Below are 24543 nucleotides of genomic sequence, written 5' to 3'. Positions count from 1 at the left end.
TATATATATATATATATATATATATATATATATATATATATATATATATATACATATATATATATATATATATATATATATATATACATATATACATACATACACTCACCGGCCACTTTATTAGGTACACCTGTCCAACTTCTTGTTAACACTTAATTTCTAATCAGCCAATCACATGGCGGCAACTCAGTGCATTTAGGCATGTAGACATGGTCAAGACAATCTCCTGCAGTTCAAACCGAGCATCAGTATGGGGAAGAAAGGTGATTTGAGTGCCTTTGAACGTGGCATGGTTGTTGGTGCCAGAAGGGCTGGTCTGAGTATTTCAGAAACTGCTGATCTACTGGGATTTTCACGCACAACCATCTCTAGGGTTTACAGAGAATGGTCCGAAAAAGAAAAAAAATCCAGTGAGCGGCAGTTCTGTGGGCGGAAATGCCTTGTTGATGCCAGAGGTCAGAGGAGAATGGGCAGACTGGTTCGAGCTGATAGAAAGGCAACAGTGACTCAAATCGCCACCCGTTACAACCAAGGTAGGCCTAAGAGCATCTCTGAACGCACAGTGCGTCGAACTTTGAGGCAGATGGGCTACAGCAGCAGAAGACCACACCGGGTACCACTCCTTTCAGCTAAGAACAGGAAACTGAGGCTACAATTTATACAAGCTCATCGAAATTGGACAGTAAAAGATTGGAAAAACGTTGCTTGGTCTGATGAGTCTCGATTTCTGCTGCGACATTCGGATGGTAGGGTCAGAATTTGGCGTAAACAACATGAAAGCATGGATCCATCCTGCCTTGTATGGAGCATCTTTGGGATGTGCAGCCGACAAATCTGCGGCAACTGTGTGATGCCATCATGTCGATATGGACCAAAATCTCTGAGGAATGCTTCCAGCACCTTGTTGAATCTATGCCACGAAGAATTGAGGCAGTTCTGAAGGCAAAAGGGGGTCCAACCCGTTACTAGCATGGTGTACCTAATAAAGTGGCCGGTGAGTGTGTGTGTGTATATATATATATATATATATATATATATATATATATATATATATATATATATATATATATATATATATATATATATATATATATATATATATATACACATACATATACATATACATACATATATATATATATATATACATATACATACATATACATACACTAGATGGTGGCCCGATTCTAACGCATTGGGTATTCTGGAATATGTATGTAGTTTACAGCCACATAGTATATTGCCCAGCCACGTAGTATATAGCACAGCCCACGTAGTATATAGCACAGAGACATAGTATATAACACTGCCCATGCAGTATATAACCCAGGTCACATAGTATAGAGCACAGTGATGTAGTATATTGCCCAGCCACCTAATATATACCACAGCCACGTAGTATTTAGCACAGCCCATACAGTATATAGCACAGAGATGTAGTATATAACACAGCCCACGTAGTATGTAACACAGCCCAAGTAGTATACAGCAGTGTGGGCACCATATCCCTGTTCAAAAAAAAAAAAAAAAGAATTAAAATAAAAAATAGTTATATACTCACCCTCCGTCGGCCCCCGGATCCAGCCCAGGCGTTTACCGATGCTCCTCGCGACGCTCCAGTCCCAAGAGTGCATTGCGGTCTCGCGAGATGATGACGTAGCGGTCTCGCGAGACTGCTATGTCATCATCTCGCGAGACCGCAATGCATGGACCGGTCTCCGGAACGTCGCGAGGAGCGGGAAAGGCCTCAGCTGGATTCGGGGGCTCACAGAAGGTGAGTATATAATGATTTTTAATTTTTTAAATTATTTTTAACATTAGATCTTTTTACTATTGATGCCGCATAGGTCCGTTAACGCTGCCATTAACCCTGTGTGAGCGCTGACTGGGGGGGGAGTATGGACTGCGGGCACTGACTGCGGGGAGTAAGGAGTGTGCCTGTCCCTGATTGGTCATGGCATTTTTGCCGCGACCAATCATCGACTTGGGATTTCCGTGATGGAAAGAAAGACAGACGGAAGTGGACCTTAGACAATTATATAGTAGATATACAGTATATGTATAATATATATATATATATATATATATATATATATATATATATATATATATATATATATATATATATATATTTTGTAGGTAGGTAGATAGATAGATGCTTTCTTGTGTGTTTTCTCCTTTTTCTTCCCAAGTTCAGTCAGAAAATAAGAAAAGAAATGGCAACTATGATATTTTTTAAGGTTTCCTAGGACATGTTTGGGGAACCAGTTATTTGCACTATTTTAATTTTCTTGCAGCAATTTTGTGTACCACAGAATGACACCTTATAGTCATAATGATCGCAAGAGGGCAAAGAGGCAAAATTGGAAGAATGCTTCGGATTCCAACGGACACATTTTTAGATGTCAAATTGGTTTCCTTTATTCAATTTAAATCCTCGATATGCTTCCTTGGTGTAAAAACAAACTCTAAAACAAGCTATACTCACCCTTGCCTCACTGCTGCAGCATCCTCTGACTCAATTCCTGGGCTCTTTGGTCATGCCATTGTATACCGAAGACCATAAAGACAAGTGAATGACTAACTTCAGTAGTCACATCCATTGCTGGACCGTCGGAGGGAGAGTGTGGCTAAATTGGATGTTTTACCACTGGGAATGGCTATGGAGGATAGAAAATGTATAAAAAAAAAACTTGTTTTTTTTTATGACGAACTGCTATCAAATGTACTGAATGTATGTATATTACAACTTTAATAATTTACAGCTTAATTTAAGATAAAAGTGGCATTTTTAAATTCTATATTTTAGTTATTTGTTTTTATTTTACAGAAAACAACTGCAGTGTGGCATAAACCACAATTATGTGTTGGAGGCATTGATCTTCCACCTCAAACAATTAGTATCTGTAAAGCTACAGATTTCTGGCTAAAGGTTGGAGTAATTAGTGGGATTTGTTCTGCACTTGTGCTCACGGCAGTCACTGGTTACTTCTGGAAGAAAAATCGAAAGTAAGTGTTTATAAAATGTACATGACCAAAACATATATCTATTTTTATTCTTAAAATGATTTACAAAGTCAAAACAAACAGATGTGGAAACAATCGTGCAGAATATCCTGTTGAAGTTGACATTCCTGAACTTAATTTTATATTTTCAATGTTTCCTAGGTTGGAGTACAATTATTCACGACTGATGATGAATGCTCCATCCAAGGAGGGTGAACTTCCAGCTGCTGATAGCTGTGCTATTATGGAAGGAGAAGATGCAGACGATGAGCTGTTATATAGCACCCGTCATTCTATATTGCGTAAATTTATATCATTGACCGAAAAGGTGAGTTTTGCTTCTTAAATAATAATTTTTTTAAATTCCACAATGTTGACAAGATGAAATTAAGATTATCAAACTGGTTAAGGGACAAGACAGTAACATGAGAGTAACGTGTCAGTGTTTGCTGATTAAATAAAACTATGTAAGGTAAAACAATAAGACATGGCAGATTAATGTTGATGAATGTAGAGTAATTTGATTCTTGCATATACAGTAAATATACCAAAAGGGAGGACACAAAAGCATTAATATTTTGTTTAAATATACAAAAATTTTATTGAAAAAGTCAGACAAAAAACACACATAAAATTACATTGAATGTTGACACCATGGACTGACATCCAGTAATATGCCCAGAATAATAGACAATAACTTTGACTTCAACATAAAATGGTATGGAAAAGAAGATCTGCCACATCCAAAACCCACATAAAGACCATCCAATGTATTACTTAAGCCCCCTATCTACAGATAATGTCCAATCCGGCTCATACACAGGCATATAGCTAGTGATAGATCTGGGGTTCAGACCAGCCTATGGGAAAACCCATGGAAAGTCTCCATAAAGTGCTAGCTGGCATAACAATTAACATGGGATTGCCACGTAGAAATCCTCTTACCCAATACTGGAGTCAGAATAAATTGAGTGCCACCCCGACGCGCGTTTCGTTCTTGTTCTCCTCGCTTTCTCAAGGGGAGGGGATCTATCACTAGCTATATGCCTGTATATGAGCCGGATTGAACATTATCTGTAGATAGGTGGCTTAAGTCATACATTTGATGGTCTTTATGTGGGTTTTGGATGTGGCAGATCTTCTTTTCCATACCATTTTATGTTAGTCGAAATTGTCTATTATTAAGGGCATATTACTGGATGTCAGTCCATGGTGTTTACATTCAATGTAATTTTGTGTGTGTTTTGTCTGAATTTTTCAATAACATTTTTGTATATTTACTATTTTTAAACAAAATATTAACGCTCCTGTGACCTCCTTTTTGGTACATGATTTGTTGGGAATAGTATATATAGGGGCCGGGATATGGTTCCTCGATACCCTACAATATGAGTCTAAGTTTCTATGTATATTCAGTAAATAGAAGTATACTGTGATTTACAGGGCAGGAGAAGGCTTGGGTATTCTGGTTACAAGTAAGCGGAGCAACAAAAGCAAACAAGATTTTAGTATGTATATAAAGCAAAAAAATAAAATCCTGTGATCCCAATGTATTGTGACCTCTCTATAAATCATTTGGGAGGCCACATTTAGAATATGGGATCCAGTTTTGGGCGCCACATTTTAAAAACGATATCACGGTGTTACAAAGGTTTTGTCCTTCAGACACTTTTGAGTGTTCCTGATGGATTTTTTCATGTTGATTTCAGAAATGACTTCAGATTTTTCCTATCACGTAACGTTTTTGAGAAATGATACGAAACATTATAATATTCTGTTATAATTCTAAAAACACGGATTATCAATGCGCAACAAATTCCAGGGAAGTTCTTGTCCCCTGAGAAACTTTTATTGTATCTTATAGATTTTGATATGCTGAGCACAAATGTGCTCCAAAAGTCTGTATCATGTAAGGTTTTTAAGCAAAGACAAAATATTTAGGCTGAAAGCCTATGCCAGCTCACCGACAAACCACAGGTGCGCGGAGCTCCATCCGGACTCAGACGTGCAGTGATGAGAAGTGTAAGAAAATCCACGTCCCAGCTCCTTTAAAATAAATAACTACTTTAATCAATCCATTAAAACTTTTGGTAAGAATACAATCCTTGCACATAGGGGATGCAAACAAGTGAGACAACAAGGTAAAGCGACGCGTTTCGATCAACAAAGATCTTAATCATTGCTAAGGTTTTTTTACCCTTTCATGACCGGAGCTTTTTTCGATTTTTTGTTTTTCGCTCCCCTTCTTTCCAAAACCATAACTTTTTTAAAAGTTAAAAACTAAAACGAAAAATTTAAAAAAGCTCTGGTCCTGAAGGGGTAAAAAACGTACGCGATACAGACTTTTGGAGCACATATTCGTGTACAGCATATCAAAATCTATAAGATACAATAACATTTTCTCAGTTGACAAGAACTTCCCTGAAATTTGTTGCGCAGTGTGTTCAGAAGTTAGAATCAGTTCAAAGGCGGCAACTAGATTATTACAAGGGATGGAAGACCTGTCATATGAAGAGAGATTGGAATAGTAGGGCCTTTTTAGCTTAGAAAAAATACGCCTCAGATAAGATCTTGTTTATATGTATAAATATATGTGTGGCCAGTACAGAGGACAGCACATGACTTATTCCTTCCAAGGACCATACTAATGACCGGGGGCACTCATTACGAGTGGAAGAAAGGCGATTCCGGCAGCTAAATAGGAAATGGTTCTTTAAAGTTACAGCAGTCAGACTGTGGAATGCTTATGTATGGCAGATACTATAACAGCATTTAAAAAGGGCTGGATGTTTTATATAAATAAATGGCACTAAGTGTTACAAATAATCTAGTGATAATGTAGCTATAGAAATATTGATCTAGAATGTACTGTTTTTTCCATCTTTTATAATTACTAGCTATTGAACCCATTCTATGCCCGGGTGGCGAGCATTTATATTGGTATATGGTCTCCATCTTGGTATATGCTGCTTCCATCCTGCACCCTAATCTTGTTATGTGCTGCTACCATCTTGAACCCCCCTCCTGTCATATGCAGCCCTCATCCTGCGCCCCCTTCCGGTCATGTTCAGCCCCTATCCTTCGCCCTCATCCTGTTTTGTGCGCCTCCATCTTGTCATGTGCTACTCTCTTCCTGTGCCCTCATCCTGTCATGTGCTCACATCCTGCACCCCAATTCTGGTATGTGCTGCCCCCATCCTGGTATGTGCTACTCCAATTCTGCGTCCCCATCCTGTCATGTGGTGCTCTCATCCTGCGTCCCCATCCTGTCATGTGCTGCTCCCATCCTGCGCCCCCATTTTGTCATGTGCTGCACCCATTTTGCGCACCCATTCTGTCATGTGCTGCTCCGATCCTGCACCCCCATTATGTCAAGTGCAGTAAAAAGTCACTGGCTTGCTGCGCTGACGTGTTTTCTATATATATTCAGTAGAAAGTGACTGGATTGCTCCGCTGACGTATTTTACATATAGATTCAGTCTAAAAATGGCGCCGGAAAGCGTGGACTGCGCAGATGCCGATTCCAGCGCCACAATCCTCATCCCCGGATGCGTAACTTACAAAATGGCGCCTGAAGTGTGCTATACTCATGTTCCATTTCTGACAGAGGATTCATGTCCCGGCCTCTGGCCCAAAGATACCCCGCGGCAATACCGGATAGAAAAGTTGTTGTGCCGGAGATCGCGGTATGCATTCAGTGCTTACACATACCGCGATCTCCTGTGCCACAATCCTCATCCCCGGATGCGTAACTTACAAAATGGCGCCTGAAGTGTGCTATACGCATGTTCCATTTCTGACAGAGGATTCATGTCCCGGCCTCTGGCCCAAAGATACCCCGCGGCAATACCGGATAGAAAAGTTGTTGTGCCGGAGATCGCGGTATGCATTCAGTGCTTACACATACCGCGATCTCCTGTGCCACAATCCTCATTCCCGGATGCCAGAGGTGTAGCTAGGGTTTTGATTCGGGGGGGAAGCTTCTGAGTGGGCCCCTAACCAGGTAACCTTGATTACAACCGGGTGACGCACCCTAATAATGGAGGAGAATCTCAGCAGATGACTGCGATGTTACTGAAAATAAGCTCTATATAAAGACCAATATTGATATTACTGCCATATGGTCAGTGGTAAATACCAGTCCTACAGAACATATAAGTGATCACAGTACAGTTACACATAATGACTTACCGCTGACGTTCTTTCTGATGGTCGTCACTTTTCCCATCTTTTCCATCTGACCCAGACCAACACGACAACTTCTTCCAGCAACGACTCACCTGCAGAGAATACAACATACACGTTTCACGCCTCATATTTTCAGCCATCACCATCTATTCCCAACATACACAAACTCCTCATCCTGCTGATATCCCAACGATGAGCCGCTGCTGCCATATATGTCCCTATTACTGCACCTGCTGTGTGGTACTCTGTGCCCTCTAAATTCTAAAGCAACCCTCTATAATATAGTAATGCCAGGTACAAGTGCCCTAGAAAACAGTGCCCACATTTTGCCCCCTAGAAAGTAGTAATGTCCTTTGTGCCCCTTTGATAGTCACAGTAACCTGTGTTCCCCTATAGCAATAAGTGCCCACTTAACATTGAATAATGTTCCGAGTCTCCCCCCGTACAGCTTCCCTATACACAGTATGATGCTCTCTTATACACAGTATAATGCCCCCACTCAGTATACAGGCCCCTTAGTAGCCCCAAACTGTTTGATGGCTCCAACACTGCAAGATTACCTCCTCACTGAAATCTCCACACTGTATGATGCCCCCCTAGATAGCCTCCATATAGTATAATGCACTAGAAAGTCCTCAATATAGTATAATGCACTCCCCATAGGCAGACGCTATAGCATAAAACAGCACCCCATAGGCAGACTCTGTAGTATAAGGCAGCACCCCATAGGCAAACTCTGTAGTATAAGGCAGCACCCTCCCACAGGCAGACTCTGCAGTATAAGGCAGCACCTCCCCACAGGCAGACCCTGTAGTATAAGGCAGCACCCCCCCATAAGTAGTCTCTGTAGTATAAGGCAGCACCCCCCCCCAACAGGCAGACTCTGTAATATAAGGCAGCCCCCATAAACAAAAACAATAAATAAATACTCCTCTCTTCTTCCTGGATCCTGTGTTGCTCCCTGCTCCCGCTCATCTCTGGACCACGGGCATCGGGAAGTGACGTCATCGCCCCCCCTGTCAGTGTCGGCGTTGGTGACGTCAGACGCTGACAGGGGGATGATGGGACAAGGAGCGTAGCGCTCCTTCCCTCATCAATGCGGTCAGCTGCATCGACCTAGATGCCAGTACAGCTGACCCTGCAATGACAGGCGGGGGGCCCACTGCTGGCACCAAACCGCCTGCTCAGGGGCCCGTAGTGGCCAGGCGACAGAGCAGGGAGATAGATTCACCCTGCTCTGACGCAGAATGTAACTATCAGCGTGCTGTGCACGCCAATACAGTGTCAGTAGCGTAGCTTCGGATTGGCCCCCTGAGCACCAGGACCATGGCGATGGCCCCCACTGCCCCCCTGGTAGCTACCCTACTCAGATGCATGCGGTAACTCTATGGAGTCCAGACTGCGCAGGCACATCGCGCTTGCACAGTCTATAAAGGCTTCAGACGGAGTGACGCTCCAAGCATTATATTATAGATGTAAAACTTAACAATAAAAAATAAAATAAAAGGCTCACTCTGAAAACCGTGCCTATTCTACCCAATAGTTGTGTGCAACATTGCAGATTTACCCCATTCAATTGAGCTGAGCTGCAATACCAGACACATACCTGTCTGGTATTGCTGAGTGGAGTCCTGTTCCTGAAAGAAAACACTTGATTTGTCTTTAGTCCTAGAAATTCTTTAACCCCCGGAAGTATTTTTGTTTTTGCGTTTTTGTTTTTCGCTCCCCTTCTTCCCAAAGCCATAACTTTTTTTTTTGTCAATATGGCCAAATGAGGGCTTTTTCTTATGAGGACAAGTTGTGATTTTGAACGACACCATTGGTTTTACCATGTTGTGTACTAGAAAACTGAAAAAAATTCCAAGTGCGGTGAAATTGCAAAAAAAGTGCAATCCCACACTTGTTTTTTGTTTGAGTTTTTTACAAGGTTCACCATGTTCTAAAATTTACCTGCCATTATGATTCTCCAGGTCATTACGAGTTCATAGACACAAAGCATGTCTAGGTTCTTTTTTATCTAAGTGGTGAAAAAAAATTCTAAACTGTTAAAAAAAAAAAAAAAAAAAAATTGCACCATTTTCCGATACTCGTAGCGTCTCCATTTTTCATGCGCACTGAGCTGATGTTTTTATTGATACCATTTTGGTGCAGATATGATCTTTTGATTGCCTGTTATTGCATTTTAAAACCTTTTTTATTTTTTTTACTTTTCGCATGCTTCAATAGTCTCCATGGGAGACTAGAAGCTACCACAACCCGATCGGCTCTGCTAGATAAATGCGATGATCAGATCGCCTCTATGTAGTAGAATTACTCACTTGCTATGAGCGCCAACCACTGGGTGGCGCTCACAGGAAGCCAGCAGTGACAACCATAGAGGTCTCCAGAAGACCTCTGGTTGTCATGCCAACAAACTGGTGACCTGCGATCACATGACCGGGGTTTCCGGTGAGCGGATTTCCGTCCCAATGGCCGGAAGCCCGAGTTAAATGCCACTATCAGCGGCATTTAACGGGTTAATAGCCAGGGGTTGGATCGCAATTACACCCGCGGCTATTCCTGTTCCCGTCATAGAATGCACCAGTATATCTTTAATGCGGTGCTGGCGTCTGGTGGGGGCTCAGGTGCTAAACTTGCTCCATACAGTGCAGGTGCCGGCTGTATTATGCAACTGGTACCTATCTTTAACAGTAACAATGAGAAGGCCTTCTGAAGACCCCCATGAATGATATCTTAGTGCTCCGATGAAGCCCACCCTATCACATGGCTTCATAAAAGCTGGTTAACCCCTTCACGACATTTGATGTACCTATAGGTTCGTCACTATCATGTATGACACATACGTGATAGCCAAGCCCCGGCTGTCCCATCCAAGAGCAGTGCCCCCACTGCCCCTGGCTATTTAACCCTCTAAATGCTGCAATCAAAATGTATCGCAAGATTTAGGAGGCAGGGAAAGGAATGAGTCTCCCTCCGATCGGCACCCCCTCAACACCATTGCGAAGGCCCTATTCTCGTCATGACTACCTCCAGGTCTGCCAGCAACTGTGATTTGTTTAAACCATGCCAGGAGCATGATATAAGGAGCTTCTGTCAGTGTAATGCAATGCATTATACTAGTGATCAAAGTAATAAAAGTTAAATATTTCTAATAAAAGCTTAACCGCAATCCACTAAAAAAAGCAAGTCCGCTCTCAGGTCCACAATCAGTCAATGGAAATATAGTGGGCTTCCTTTTTCCTAGCAGCATGAAGGTTTTGGAAAAGCGCTATGCCCCCCTCCCTCCCCCCAAAAATAAATTAAATAAAATCCAGAAAATTCTATGCTCCCAAATTCAAATGCCCCCTCCCTTCTGAGCCCCACAGTGTGCCCAAACCACATTTCACGTCCACATGTTTGGCATTTCTGCAGTGATGAGAACCTGCTTAATTTACTAGGCGCTTTTCTCTAGAAGCAAGAGCTGGGCACAATGTGTGGGTACTAACACATTTTGTGTATTACAATGGCAGATATGCAATTTTTGCTAAGCAACATCCATTACTGCTTGTTTGTGGGAAACACCCATGGAGTAAAAATCATCACTACACTTGTATATAAATTCCCAGAGGGGTGCAGTTTCCAAAATGAAGTCAAATGGGGTAATCTGCTCTTCTGGCATTTAGGGGCATACCACATACCACTGTCAATTTATGTGGTAATAACTCTGGAATGCATCACCGGATGCCACGGATTCTGAGAGTGCTTTCTTTTGACATATTGTACTTCATGATTGTGGTAAATGTGACATGCAGAAATAGTGCTAACTGCTGTTGCTTCAAAAGCATCCAGCAACTAGAGGTGTTAACACCGTCACAGGAGACAGGGAATGGTTAGCAGAGGCCCAGGGGGATTGTGGTAAACTTGTTGACTGTTCAGGCAGTGTGGCGCCCCTGAGGTCCGGTCGCCACAGAGGTACTGCACCTCATCCAGAGGTGTGGGACTCCGCTCTCGGGTACGGAGGGAACATTACCCAGGACCCACACACTTGCATCCAACATTACATCACCTCAGCCTGGCAAGTTGGGCAGACCCTGGAGAAAGAGGCGGGATCTCACTCAGGCGGGAGGAGTAGTGACATTTGGAGAGAAAGTTAGTCAGTCTGTGAGAGGAAGTAGATGGAGAAAGATGTGCAGAAAGGAGCTCCCAGAGAGAGGGAGCTAGAGAAAGGTGAAGCTACAGAAAGAAGAGAAAGAAGGGGTCCTAGAGGCACAGGTAGTGAGCAATCCACCCGTGGGGCCCGCATCCACGCTGACCATCGCCAGGTGGAGGGACCAGGTGAAGGGACCAGGTCGCAGTGGGGAACCGGTCCCCAAGACTAGTCGAGAGCTACAAGGCTCAGCTAGCCAACCGGAGGCTGTGGTATCTGTATGTGCCACAGCCACATCCACACACACATTCGCCGAAAAGGCAGCCACATAGGACCGATGGAACTAGAGAGATGTCACCCAACAAGAACCGGGGCTGCGGGCTTGGGACACTGTGTGAGAGCGAGCGCAGCGAGACAGCCAGGAAAGGAACATAATAATGGGGTCCTGGCAAAGTGCACTCCAAATTACTTGAGAGCTGGCTGGACCGGAGGACACAGCACCCCGGCTGGGGAATGCATAAAGAACTGTGAGTAAAGCTGTGGAAACTGCACATTGCTGTGTCCTCAGAATTATTTATGCGTCACCTGCCCTGCCCTGCAACATCCACCATCACATTTATCGAAAGAAGAAGTAGGGATTTCCAGCACATCCATCCAGTTTGAGTAAAATAACCAAAATTTATTAGGACATTTTAAAAAACAATATTAAAAAGAAAGAGAGAAGAACTCTCTTTGCCTGACGCGTTTCTGGCGCACCACGGCGCCCTTAGTCATAGGAACTAATATGACATGAATACACAGGTTTATATATAACAGGGAACCAATCACAAACATAGCAATTAATTTCATTGGAAAAGGCTGCAGCTGAATTCACATAACAAAACTTTGCCTTATTTATCAAATGTCTTAGAAATACACAAATATCTGTTCTAAATTGCCAAAAAATCCATTAGTTATTCAATATATATAAAAAAGATCATTTTTGTAATTCATACCATGTGGATATTTGGTGTCTAAAGTTAGAATCCAAAAAGCTTCCCGCAGAGCTAATTGCTTCCTCCAATCTCCAACTCTAGGTGACTGACTGACCCTTTCAATGCCAAAAAAGGAAAAATCTGACAGATCTCCCTGGTGCACAGAAATAAAATGTTTTGTGGCCCCAGAATAACCTGGATTATTACTCTTTATATTGGCTATATGTTCAGAAATTCTTTTTTTAATTTTCCTTGTGGTATAACCTATATAACAAATGTTACAGGCTTTGCATTTTATGCAGTATATAACATGATCAGAATCACAGTTAATAAATGATTTTATATTATAAGTGACATTGTGATTTGAAGAAAAAGAAGTTCTCTTATTGTCTGCAAATTGGCAGACATTACATCTATTGCCAGAACATTTAAAGAAACCCTTCACTGATAGCCATGATGTGGGAGTTTTTCTCGGGCGCACCATACTGGGAGATAAAATATTCCCCAGTGTGCAACCTCTTTTGGCCACTACCCTGCAACCATTTTGGAGAATTGTGCACAAAGAACTATCTTGATTGACTACAGGAAGATATTTGAGAATAATCTGTCTGATTTTGTTGTATTGACTGCTATAAGCAGTAGAAAATGTGATATGCGCTTCAGAAGCAGCATTTACTTTTTTATTTTCAGAATGCAACAAATTGGTACGTGGAATTTTGGAAACCTGTCTAAATGCATGCTTTATATTAGAATGTTTGTACCCTCTGTCCAGCAGTCTATCAGAAATGATACGACTCTCTTTATGAAACTTTTCATCGCTAGAGCAAATTCTTCTCGCTCTAGTAAGTTCCCCCCTGGGAATGGCGTGAATGGTATGGCGAGGGTGTGAGCTTGAGGACATCAGGATCGTGTTACCAGAGTTGTCTTTTCTGTAGAGTGAGGTGTTAACCCTTTGTGTTGTATTACTGCCTGTAAGGAGAACATCCAAAAATGAAACTTCATCTGAAGGAATGCCACTGGTGAAACGCAGATTACACTGATTGTCATTGAGATAGGACATAAAATCAGGAAATTTTGTCACATCCCCCTGCCAAATTAACAAAATATCATCCACAAATCTCCCATACCAATTAAGGCATGGGAGAAATGGATTATCATCTGTAAATATATAAATTTCTTCCCACCATGCCATAAATAAAATTGCTAAAGATGGAGAGAATTTGGACCCCATAGGAGCACCCATGGTTTGAATATAGTAGTTATTTTGGAACATAAAAAAATTGTGTTTTAATAGATAATGTAAAGATGCAAGAATAAACCATTTCAATGAATCTGAGTAACTGCTATACTTATTTAGATGATATTCAATTGCTGTCATAGCCAAAGAGTGGGGAATACATGAATATAAGTTTGTGACATCACATGTCACAAAAGAATAATCGTGACACCACTGAAAAGTATCAAAAACCTTCAAAACTGATGAGGTGTCTTTAAGATACCCTGGAATTCTTGGGATTAAAGGCTGAAGATATTCATCGATCAAGTGACTTAGATTCTCATTTAGGGAACCCATCCCAGAGATTATAGGTCGTAAAGATGGAGGGAAGACATTCTTATGTGTTTTTGGGAGCCCATGAAAGATTGGAATAATTGGATGTTCCGGAAGTAGCCATTTATAAATTTTGTTGTCAATGACCCCCAATCTCTGTGCATTATTCAGTATATCAGTCATGTCATATTTGAAAGACAATGTGGGGTCAGATTTTATAGAAGTGTATGTACTGGTGTCCTGTATAATAGATGTTATCAATTTACAGTACAAAGCAGTATCTATAACTACTATGCAACCCCCTTTGTCCGACTGGCGAATTGTCAGATCATGATTATGTTGTAAATCTCTAACAGCCTGGGATTGAATTTTACTCAAATTGCTTCGATGGTTAGCATTTCGTGTTTCAGCATGTAGTTTTTTCAAATCCTGTTCTACTAAGGTCTGAAACAAGTCTAGAGCAGGAACTCTTGATTGGAGGGGATAATATGCCGGGTTGGATGAAAGCACCTGCACATCTTTGTCCTGTATTTTGTCCTCATCAAAATTTTCCTCTTGGAGGGAGGTTAGAGTAAGTAGCATACATTGTTCCATGAATGAAAGAGACGCATTATTTTCTTTAGTGCAATATGATTTTTTGCTGCCAGGATTAAAGTCATTTAGATTTTCTGAAAAAAAATGTCTTTTAATCGTAAGAAGACGAGTAAATTTATTGACATCTTTGATAGTCTCAAATAAGTTAAAGTTGCCAGATGGAACGAAGTTCAGACCCTTGGCCAATACCTCAATTTGTGTAGAAGATAAAATGGTCGGGGTCAGAACTATGACACTGTCCAGATACTGGTTCAATACTGATGTCTGCGTTTTCTTTCCCTCCTGGGATATCTTCTCCATTCGTCTCTTGCGGGCTCTCCTGCCCCCCCTCCTCCTCCGGCGTTTTTTGACATAGCAGTGTTGTGAGTATGTCTGGCATCCGCACTGGAGAAGGACACATCTGTTTCACACTCCGATGGATTATACTCCGATGAAGAAAAAGACAGATTTTCTACGTGCATATTCACATTGATGCCACTGAGGTTGGTTTCTAAGTATAGGCTTGGGTGTGTGACCAATCCGTTTTTTCCATGAGTACACTTTGTCATTTTTGTAGTCAAGAGTCTCTATTAAATTTAGATTTTTTCATTTTTATAATGGAATCCTCCATTGTCTTCAAATGATCAGTCATTTTTTTAGAAAGCATATCAAAATCAGGCTGGTCTGTATATTTGGAAAGTTCTTTGTTAGTATTGTCAATGTCCATCTTGAGTTGGTGAAGTTTTATTTCTTCATATGATATAATCAAACTCATAAGCTTTAACGAACATTGTGAAAGAATCATATTCCACTCAGAAAGAAACTTGTCAGAAAAAATATAAGTAGGAGATTTTTTCATACGCAAACCCCTGGGAATCATTTCTTTTTCAACGTATTTTCTAAGAGTATTATGGTCCCACCAGGTGCGTATTTCTTGCTGAGAAAACTTCTCCAGTTTCGAATAGAGATCTTTCAACTCACTGGGTGGTGCAGAGATACCATCTGTGTTGTCAAACACTAAAGCTAATTTAGCCATGCGGGAGTCCATGATTATATAGAAAACTGCACAGTGTGTATAAATAAAACCACACTTGTGTGCTAGTTGCTGCTTTTCCCAAACATCAGAAATTTTGCAACGGAATAAATAGTAGTATTGTATAATATTATCCGTATAATCAGACAAGATAATCGGTGCGCCCGAGAAAAACTCCCACATCATGGCTATCAGTGAAGGGTTTCTTTAAATGTTCTGGCAATAGATGTAATGTCTGCCAATTTGCAGACAATAAGAGAACTTCTTTTTCTTCAAATCACAATGTCACTTATAATATAAAATCATTTATTAACTGTGATTCTGATCATGTTATATACTGCATAAAATGCAAAGCCTGTAACATTTGTTATATAGGTTATACCACAAGGAAAATTAAAAAAAGAATTTCTGAACATATAGCCAATATAAAGAGTAATAATCCAGGTTATTCTGGGGCCACAAAACATTTTATTTCTGTGCACCAGGGAGATCTGTCAGATTTTTCCTTTTTTGGCATTGAAAGGGTCAGTCAGTCACCTAGAGGTGGAGATTGGAGGAAGCAATTAGCTCTGCGGGAAGCTTTTTGGATTCTAACTTTAGACACCAAATATCCACATGGTATGAATTACAAAAATGATCTTTTTTATATATATTGAATAACTAATAGATTTTTTGGCAATTTAGAACAGATATTTGTGTATTTCTAAGACATTTGATAAATAAGGCAAAGTTTTGTTATGTGAATTCAGCTGCAGCCTTTTCCAGTGAAATTAATTGCTATGTTTGTGATTGGTTCCCTGTTATATATAAACCTGTGTATTCATGTCATATTAGTTCCTATGACTAAGGGCGCCGTGGTGCGCCAGAAACGCGTCAGGCAAAGAGAGTTCTTCTCTCTTTCTTTTTAATATTGTTTTTTAAAATGTCCTAATAAATTTTGGTTATTTTACTCAAACTGGATGGATGTGCTGGAAATCCCTACTTCTTCTTTCGTCTACATCAGCTGTTAATCACCAGCAGGTACGGCACCCACCGGTTATATTCATTTGCAACGGTTCTTAGATGCATGTCTCGGCGTGTCAAGCTTCAACCCTTCCTCTTCCCCCCTCCTCCTTTTTCTGAATCATCACATTTATCACCTTAATTGCCCTGGGACTAAGCTCTACCTGTGGAGAGCTGTAACAACTCTGCTGCATCACCATGAGCCCCAGCTGTTGCTTTAAGCAGCGTTGGCCATCCATAGCAGAGTACCACAGGTGGCGTCACGAACAATTCCTCTTTCCCTTATAAACTTTATTATTCCCCTTTAATTTCAATTAGCCTTTTATTTTACGCCCAGGGCCACGGATCGGGCCGAATAATATTGCACACCCCACTTTTCAATTTTTTAATTTCCCCCAAAATTTAAAATAACCAATAAATTTCGTTCAACTTTACAATTGTGTTCCAGTTGTTGTTGATTCTTCACCAAAAATTTACATTTGATATCTTTGTTTGAAGCATGATATGTGGGAAAAGGTTGAAAAGTTCCAGGGGGCTGAATATTTTCGCAAGGCACTGTATATGATAGAAAATAGGGATAGTCTACCTGGAGCGGGGGTTCCACAGCGAATCCCCTAGGGGGCCAACCCCTGCTGTCAGGAAGGGGAATGGAGGTACTGTTTGTCTCCCTTAGAATTTTTCTGTAATACTTTAATAATTATCTATATTGTTCTATGTAAATCATCTGACCTGGACCGCTCCACTCACTGAGATGGTGTGTTTTTTATGACCTTAATTAAAAATTATATTTTATGAGGTTTTTCTCGGCCATGGTATTCTCCCTATACCTCTAGAGACCCTAAGTGCTAGAAGATCATAATCTCCCCTCAAGTGACCCCATTTTGGAAATTATACTCCTTTGGGAATTTATGTACAGGTGTAGTCACTATTTTTACTCCATGGGTATTTTCCAGAAACGAGCAGCAGTGAATATTGCTTAATAAATATTGCAAATCTGCCATTGTAGTGCCCAGTACATTATGCCCTGCTTGTGCTTCTGGAGACATACACCCGTAAACTAGGCAGAATGTCATCGCTACAGAAATGCCAAACATGTGAACGCTAAATGTGGTTTAGGCACACACTGGTGCACAGAATGGAGGGGACATTTAGGTTTAAGAGCACAGAATTTGCTGAATTTCTTTTGGGGGCAAGGAGCAATTTCACTTTTCCAGAGCCCTTTGTACTACCAGTAATGTGGAAGCCCCCTGTATTTCCATTAACAGATGATGGACTTGAGTGGGGACTTGCTTTTCTTGTGGAGTGATTTGAAGCTTTTGTTGGGAACATTTTACATTACATGTGGGATCACATTTATCTGGCGCTCTACACTGAGCACTTTTGAGTTTCCATCTAAATTTCTAAGAGACAGGATTCAGATGAAACTCCCGAGGGATCCATTCACTATAATGAGGCACTAGAGTTACTCCGAACTCTAGCCCCTGTTCAGCTTTGTCCTTCCTTTCAGAAGTGCACAAAACTGTGGTGAACTGCAGATTTATGGACGCCTAAAAAGAAATGTGTATAGAGCCCCCCAGCGCCAGAATTTTTCTGTGGTCTCGACTATAGCTTATACCCGAGAGAACATGATTCGGGTCGGTTTTTACCAACCCCAGTGTTGCGACCGCCATTATTAATGGAATAACGGCGACTGAAAAAAAAAGTCTGATTTCCCATTTAATTTCTCTCTCCTCTGATGTGATCGCACATCAGAGGAGAGAGAAATGGGGTCTCCTGATCTTCCCCTGGTAGCTCCGGTATCCCTTCATCCCCCTGTGAAGTCCCCATGCTGGTGGCATCTTCTTCCGGGAAGAAAATGGTGGCAACAACAAATTTTTCCTATTGGTTCATTTTGGTTCATTTTGATCACTGTGATAGACCCTATCACAGTAATCAAAATAAAAAAAATTGTAAATTAAACCCCCCATTAGTTAGGTAAAAATAATAAAATTAATAAAAGGATTTATTTCCATTTTTCCTTTGGGGTTAGGGTTGAGGCTAATGTTAGGGTTGGGGCCACGGTTAGGGTTGGGCTATGCTTAGGGTTGGGGTTATGGTTGGGATTACAGTTAAGGTTGTGTTAGGGTTGTGGTTAGGGTTATGGTTAGGGTTAGGGGTATAGGGATTTGGATGTTTCGCCCCAGCAGTTCGCCCCCAGCAGTTCACCCCGGGTACATTTCACCCCCGCACATTTCTCCCCCAGCAGTTCGCCCCTGGGTATATTTCACACCCGCACAGTTTGCCCCCACACATTTCGCCCCCAGCAGTTCACCCCCAGCAGTTCGCCCCTGGGTACATTTCGCCCTCGCACATTTGGCCCCTGCACATTTCGCCTCCAGCAGTTCTCCCACAGGATGTTTTGCCCCCGCACATTTCGCCCCCGCACATTTCGCCCCAAGCAGTTCGCCCCTGGGTACATTTCGTCCCCACACATTTTGTCCCCAGCAGTTCGCCCCCAGGATGTTTTGCACCCGCACATTTGACCACCGCACATTTCGCCCCAGCAGTTCGTCCATTTCACCCCCGGCAATTCGCCCATGGATGTTTCGCCCCCAGCAGTTCGCCCCTGGATGTTTCGCACCCAGCAGTTCACCCCGGCAGTTCGCCCCCGGATGTTTATACCCTTGAGGTTCATGAATTCCCGTCCGTCATCAATGCTTCATCCCCAGCAGTTCGCCCTCGGATGTTTCGCCCCCGAATGTTTCTCCTACAGCATTTTGTCCCTGGATGTGTCGCCATCTGATGTTTTGCCCCTAACATTTTGACCCCAGATGTTTCACCCTCAACTTTTGGGGTCAACATGCAGGGAACAAAACATCTAGGGCTGAACATACCTGGGGGTAAAATATACAGGACTCCAATTGCTAGGGATTACTGTGGCTGCCTTTTCAGCAGCTCACCCAGTGTCTCTTCTCGCTGGCATTAAAGGAGTATTATCACCCTAGAACAAAAAAAACTGACATACTTGCCTGTCGCAGCTGCAGCTCCTTGGGTCACGGAGAGCAGTCTAGCGGTTCCCCGTGATGTCTTCTCCTGCTTCTGGCTGTCTTTTCATCTTGCCTGGATCACTGATCCATGAAGCATGATGAATGCCGCAGCAGTGAGGCCGAATGTCTCCAGGCCGCTCACTGACATGACGTCACTCCTGTCCCATTCATCAGTCAATCCAGGGGGCAGGATGCCTCTCCTGTCACCAAGACACTGCTGCGCATGCTCAGTGCCACGATGAGATCAGGCAGAAGAAGAGGAAGCTGGGAAGAAAGAGAGGACTTGTGGTGGCCTCTGGATCCAGCATGGCGATCGCCAGCCCACACAGCCAGGAGAATATCGGGCAAAGATGAGCAGAAGACCTCTAGGTAAGTACTAGGAGGGGAAGATCAGTAACATGCTTACCGCAACATGATTGCTGAAAGCATGCTGCCTTATTTTGCTGTTTGGTATGAGAATACCCCTCTATTGCAGGCTATGTATGGAAGCAGGGGGGATTGTTGACTGACTACAGGGTTAATCCCACCAACCATCTCTGCAGATCTGAGATATTGGCTTTGCTGAACTAAAGTGGTGGTTAACTAGCTTCTACAGAACCTCTTTATCAGGTCTTCAGAAGGGGGGTTTTTGGTTTAGCCCTCACAGAACACTCTGCCAGTATACCAAAGAATGGAGCAGCAGATAAAAGTGGTATTCTCACTTCAGGATCCCTTTTTCTATTGATGCCCATTCCTCAGATTAGGATATACTTGGCACACTCTCGTGGGTCTGATGGAGACTGAGAGAAAGGTCTCCAGGCCGAGCTGTCTGGAGTGATCTCCAGCAGATCCAGACTACGGTCTGAGGAGGAATCGGGTACACGGAGCGGCGCCTGCACCCCATGTGGCAGCATTCTAGGAAAGAGACATTGAAAGGAAGCGTGTTTTAGTGAGTGAGAAACTAAGGCATAGCAACAAGTGGATACCAGAGAGGATAGTGGACGTGAGGAGCTGCATCCTTCTGGTGCGCGTTCCGGTAGCCAGGATACCGAGGGAGTAAAGTGCTCTACGCCATTACTTAAGAGACTGGCAGGACAGTCAATTCCAAGTTGACTGCCCGACCTAAAATACCTAAGAAGACACGGTGGCAACTTGTGGGGGTCAGGGCGTCTCTAGGGTCCCTATAAACAAGCCTCAGGCCATCAGTCATATGGGTTTTGTTCTATCCGACCATGGGGAACAGAGAGAAGAGTAACAGCAGTGAGGACTTCATTAGATCTTAAGCAAGTGAGGACCTACTGTGTTACTGTGCGCATAGGAAGGCTATTGCATTCCACCTGGATAAGGAGACTCTGGATTTGCCTTCAGACCAGCCGGACTCTGCCTACCCTGTGATCCAGCGCCCAGGACTGTGCACACTGAAGCCTTCAGTAAAAGGTAAAGAGACTGCAACCTTGTGTCCTCGTTATTCACCGCGCCTTTCACCATCACCATCTACACTTCTGGGAAGCCCTGGGGATACACTTCAGGTATACCATCTAGCTGCCATAACATCACCCCAGCAGACCCCTAAGCAGCGTCGGTCACTCTGACCGAATACCACAGGTGGCGTCACGAACATCATACAAACTTTCCTTTTCATTGGACATCCCTCAAAGGGCCACAGACAGGGTCGGGCCACCGTGACATCCCCAGAGCTGAGAAGGACCCGGTATCGAGTACCCCATTGCCCTTAACGTGGGGGCGCTCCAATAGGGTGTTTATTATAATACATACAGTATTCACAATTTTCACAAACGTTTCGGTCTGCAAAGGACCTTCATCAGTGTGCTCTATAAAAAGCGAAAAAAGGGTATATGGCATAGACCCTTAAGAGAAAATATTGCATCAAAATATTAGGATAGGCAGGAAATCCTGAAGATAGAGAGCTATAAACCAGCCGATCAAGCCATAAGTCAAGCTGGAGAGGAGAAGACAGATGCAGTATCCACCGCAGGTCTGATGGCAGTGGTCATCAGACCTGCGGTGGATACTGCATCTGTCTTCTCCTCTCCAGCTTGACTTATGGCTTGATCGGCTGGTTTATAGCTCTCTATCTTCAGGATTTCCTGCCTATCCTAATATTTTGATGCAATATTTTCTCTTAAGGGTCTATGCCATATACCCTTTTTTCGCTTTTTATAGAGCACACTGATGAAAGGTCCTTTGCAGACCGAAACGTTTGTGAAAATTGTGAATACTGTATGCATTATAATAAACACCCTATTGCATCAGACCCACGAGAGTGTGCCAAGTATATCCTATATCATATCCTAAGGTCTGGGCACCTACTTCTTCGGCACCTCCAGCCTCAGGCTGTGCTTACCATTTTTTGTACCATTCCTCAGATTAGGCCAAGAATAGGGTCCAGTTGTATTCCGCATTGAACCAGCTGTTTATCAGCAACTTTCAGCACCAACGACAATGACTAGTGACTGGAAGCTGCAGCCATAGCTCTCCATGATTTCAGTGAGATCCAAGGAAGATGTGACAGGGCCTGGTAAAGAGCTGATCCACAGTGACATGCCTTATACAGGGGCATGCACTGCTCTGTGCAGAGAAATGCATGTTCTGGATGGGACTCTGTTGTGTGCATTCGGTCTTTCCGTAACAAATGGCCCTTTGGGGACAACCATTAAATTGGTGTGACCCTTGGTGAATGAGTTTGACACTTTTGATCGAAGACCAGTGACCATCATTTTACTGTCATGTACTAGTGGTGTTACACTTAATGGCTTCTTTTTGTCATCAATTTCATATCATACTGTATCTAGTGATGAGCAAACTTGATCTGGAAAGTTCAGGGTTCGTATTGAACATTGCCTGCTCAGGTTCAACCACACCAACCCCAAACGGGCAATGTTCAGAGTTTGCTCATTAGAAAATAAAAATCCCTTCTCTCCCCTTTGCTAAGGTCCCTACCTGTGTGGAGAGTCTTCTTGACCAAGGGAATCCCTAGCTGGGAATCCTGAATGGGATTCCCTCGGCTACGATGACATATTCGCACAATGTGGAAGTGCATGGAAGAGGACTGAAGAGGACCCTCCACATCTGCTGGTACCTCAGCAAAGGGGTAAGTAGCAATATATATTTTCTTTTTACTATCTGGTCAGTGATGAGGATGTGGTCGACAGATCCTCCACTCCTCTGAGTCTCCATACTCAGAGTTCAATGGAGATGATAGTTTGGGGGTGCTGAATCCGAACCCGGATTTTCTTGTGTGTTTGGGATGAAACTGCACAAACTGAACTTTGGCAGGTTCACTTCTCACTAATCATATTTTGGGTCTAAGATGTATAAATGTGATCAAGTTACAGTTTTGTTTTTTTTAATTCCAAAACTTTGAGTTTTGTAGATAAGTAACTTTACAAACAGACAGAAAAATATTAACAATTGGTCAAACCAACCAACATTGCAGAACAATATATTTAAAGCGTAACTCTAAAAATAAAATGAAAAACTGTTTATATGTTAAAGTACCTGTGGCACTGATCTTTTCCAATGGAGAACCCCTTTCCAGCAGCTTTAGTTTTTTTAAACATAATATTTTCTACATTTTATTTAGTTTTGTGGGAAAAGTCCCATCCAAGTTACAGCAGCAGGCTCTACATGCTGCAGGATTTCAGTGGTTAGTAAGGAAGTCGGGCCCCCTTGGTATCAGAAATTGTGGACGGATTCAGGCTTCCTGTGATACATTCAGGGCTGTTTAATCACATCCCTCTGAAAAGTTCCCCTTCCCCCTCCCCTCATGTGCTTCATCCTGGACAAGAGTAGGGCTTTCCCCTGTGTAAAGCCAGTAAAGGACTGAGCACATGGGGAGTTGGGGAGCTTTGCAGGGGGCTGTGAACCAGCAGCCCTGTATACATCATAGCGGGCACATTGATGCCTCTTTCAGACTTGCTGTTTTCCTGGCGATTACGTGGCAGTTTAAAACCGCGGCGGTAATCACCAGGAACATAGAACATGTTTTAAAATGGAAAACCGTGCGGCTTTCTGCTGCACAGTTTTCCTGTGATTTGAGCCCATTGACTTGCATTGGGCAAATCGAGTGCCATGTAGTGGTTTTGCTGGCGATTACCACCACGGTTTTAAACTGCTGCGATAATGACAGGCACCTACCGGAGCATGGAGTACCCTATTCCCAGTAATAATTCAGCTTTGGAACTTCATTTCAGGCTGTTGGCAGGGTGCGTGGCTAAAGGGGCAGGGCATCGAGGAGGAAGGGGGCCAAGGCCCCTTCATAACTTTGCTATGGGGCCAGGGCTAAGCTACTTTTGTCCCTGCATGTGAATGTATGCTGCCATTATGCAAAGAAGATTCCAGCCATTCAGACAAGGGGCTAAAATCCTGCACTAAAACCTGCACCTAAATCGATAGAGCTAAATAGAGATTTTGGTGTAGAATTATCTACACCAGAATAGCTGTAGATGTACAGTTGTGGACAATCCACAGAGATTAGGAGACATGTTAATGAATCATAGAGTCATAGAATGTTAGAGTTGTAAGGACCTCCTGGGTCATCTGGTCCAACCCCCTGCTCAAAGCAAGATTCACTAAATCATCCCAGACAGGTGTCTGTCCAGCCTTTGTTTGAAGACTTCAATTGAAGGAGAACTCGCCACCTCTTGTGGCAGCCTGTTCCACTGATTGATTACCCTTACTGTCAAAAAGATTTTACTAATATCTAATCTTTGTCTCCTCCCATTCAGTTTCATCCCATTGCTTCTAGTCTTTCATTGTGCAAATGAGAATAAATTTGATCCTTCTACAATATGACATTCCTTGAGATATTTATAGACCGCTATTACGTCTCCTCTGTCTTCTTTTTTGCAAGCTAAACTTTCCCAAATCCTGCTACCGTTCCTCATAGGACATGGTTTGCAGATCAGTCACCATTCTGATCGCTCTTCTCTGAACTTGCTCCAGTTTGTTGATGTCTTTTTTTAAAATGTGGTGCCCAAAACTGGACACAGTATTCCAGATGAGGTCTGGCCAAAGAGGAGTAGAATCCTTAAGGTTCATTCACATGCACTAAGTAGTTGCAGCAG

The 24543-nt window shown here is 42.6% G+C and overlaps 1 protein-coding gene across 1 annotated transcript in view; it reads left to right on the top strand.

Moving 5' to 3' along the window:
• The window catches only part of ELAPOR1 (endosome-lysosome associated apoptosis and autophagy regulator 1), a 383078-nt gene that overhangs the window by 346809 nt on the left and 11726 nt on the right, over positions 1–24543 (top strand). Inside the window, exons 20-21 of the mRNA XM_077295410.1 lie at positions 2831–3009; positions 3169–3334. Coding sequence (XP_077151525.1) covers positions 2831–3009; positions 3169–3334 — 345 coding nt within the window. The remainder of the gene's footprint in view (positions 1–2830; positions 3010–3168; positions 3335–24543) is intronic.

This window comes from Ranitomeya variabilis, chromosome 3 (assembly GCF_051348905.1).
Source record: "Ranitomeya variabilis isolate aRanVar5 chromosome 3, aRanVar5.hap1, whole genome shotgun sequence".
Taxonomy (NCBI): Eukaryota; Metazoa; Chordata; class Amphibia; order Anura; family Dendrobatidae; genus Ranitomeya; species Ranitomeya variabilis.
This window is presented reverse-complemented; position numbering and strand designations above follow the sequence as displayed.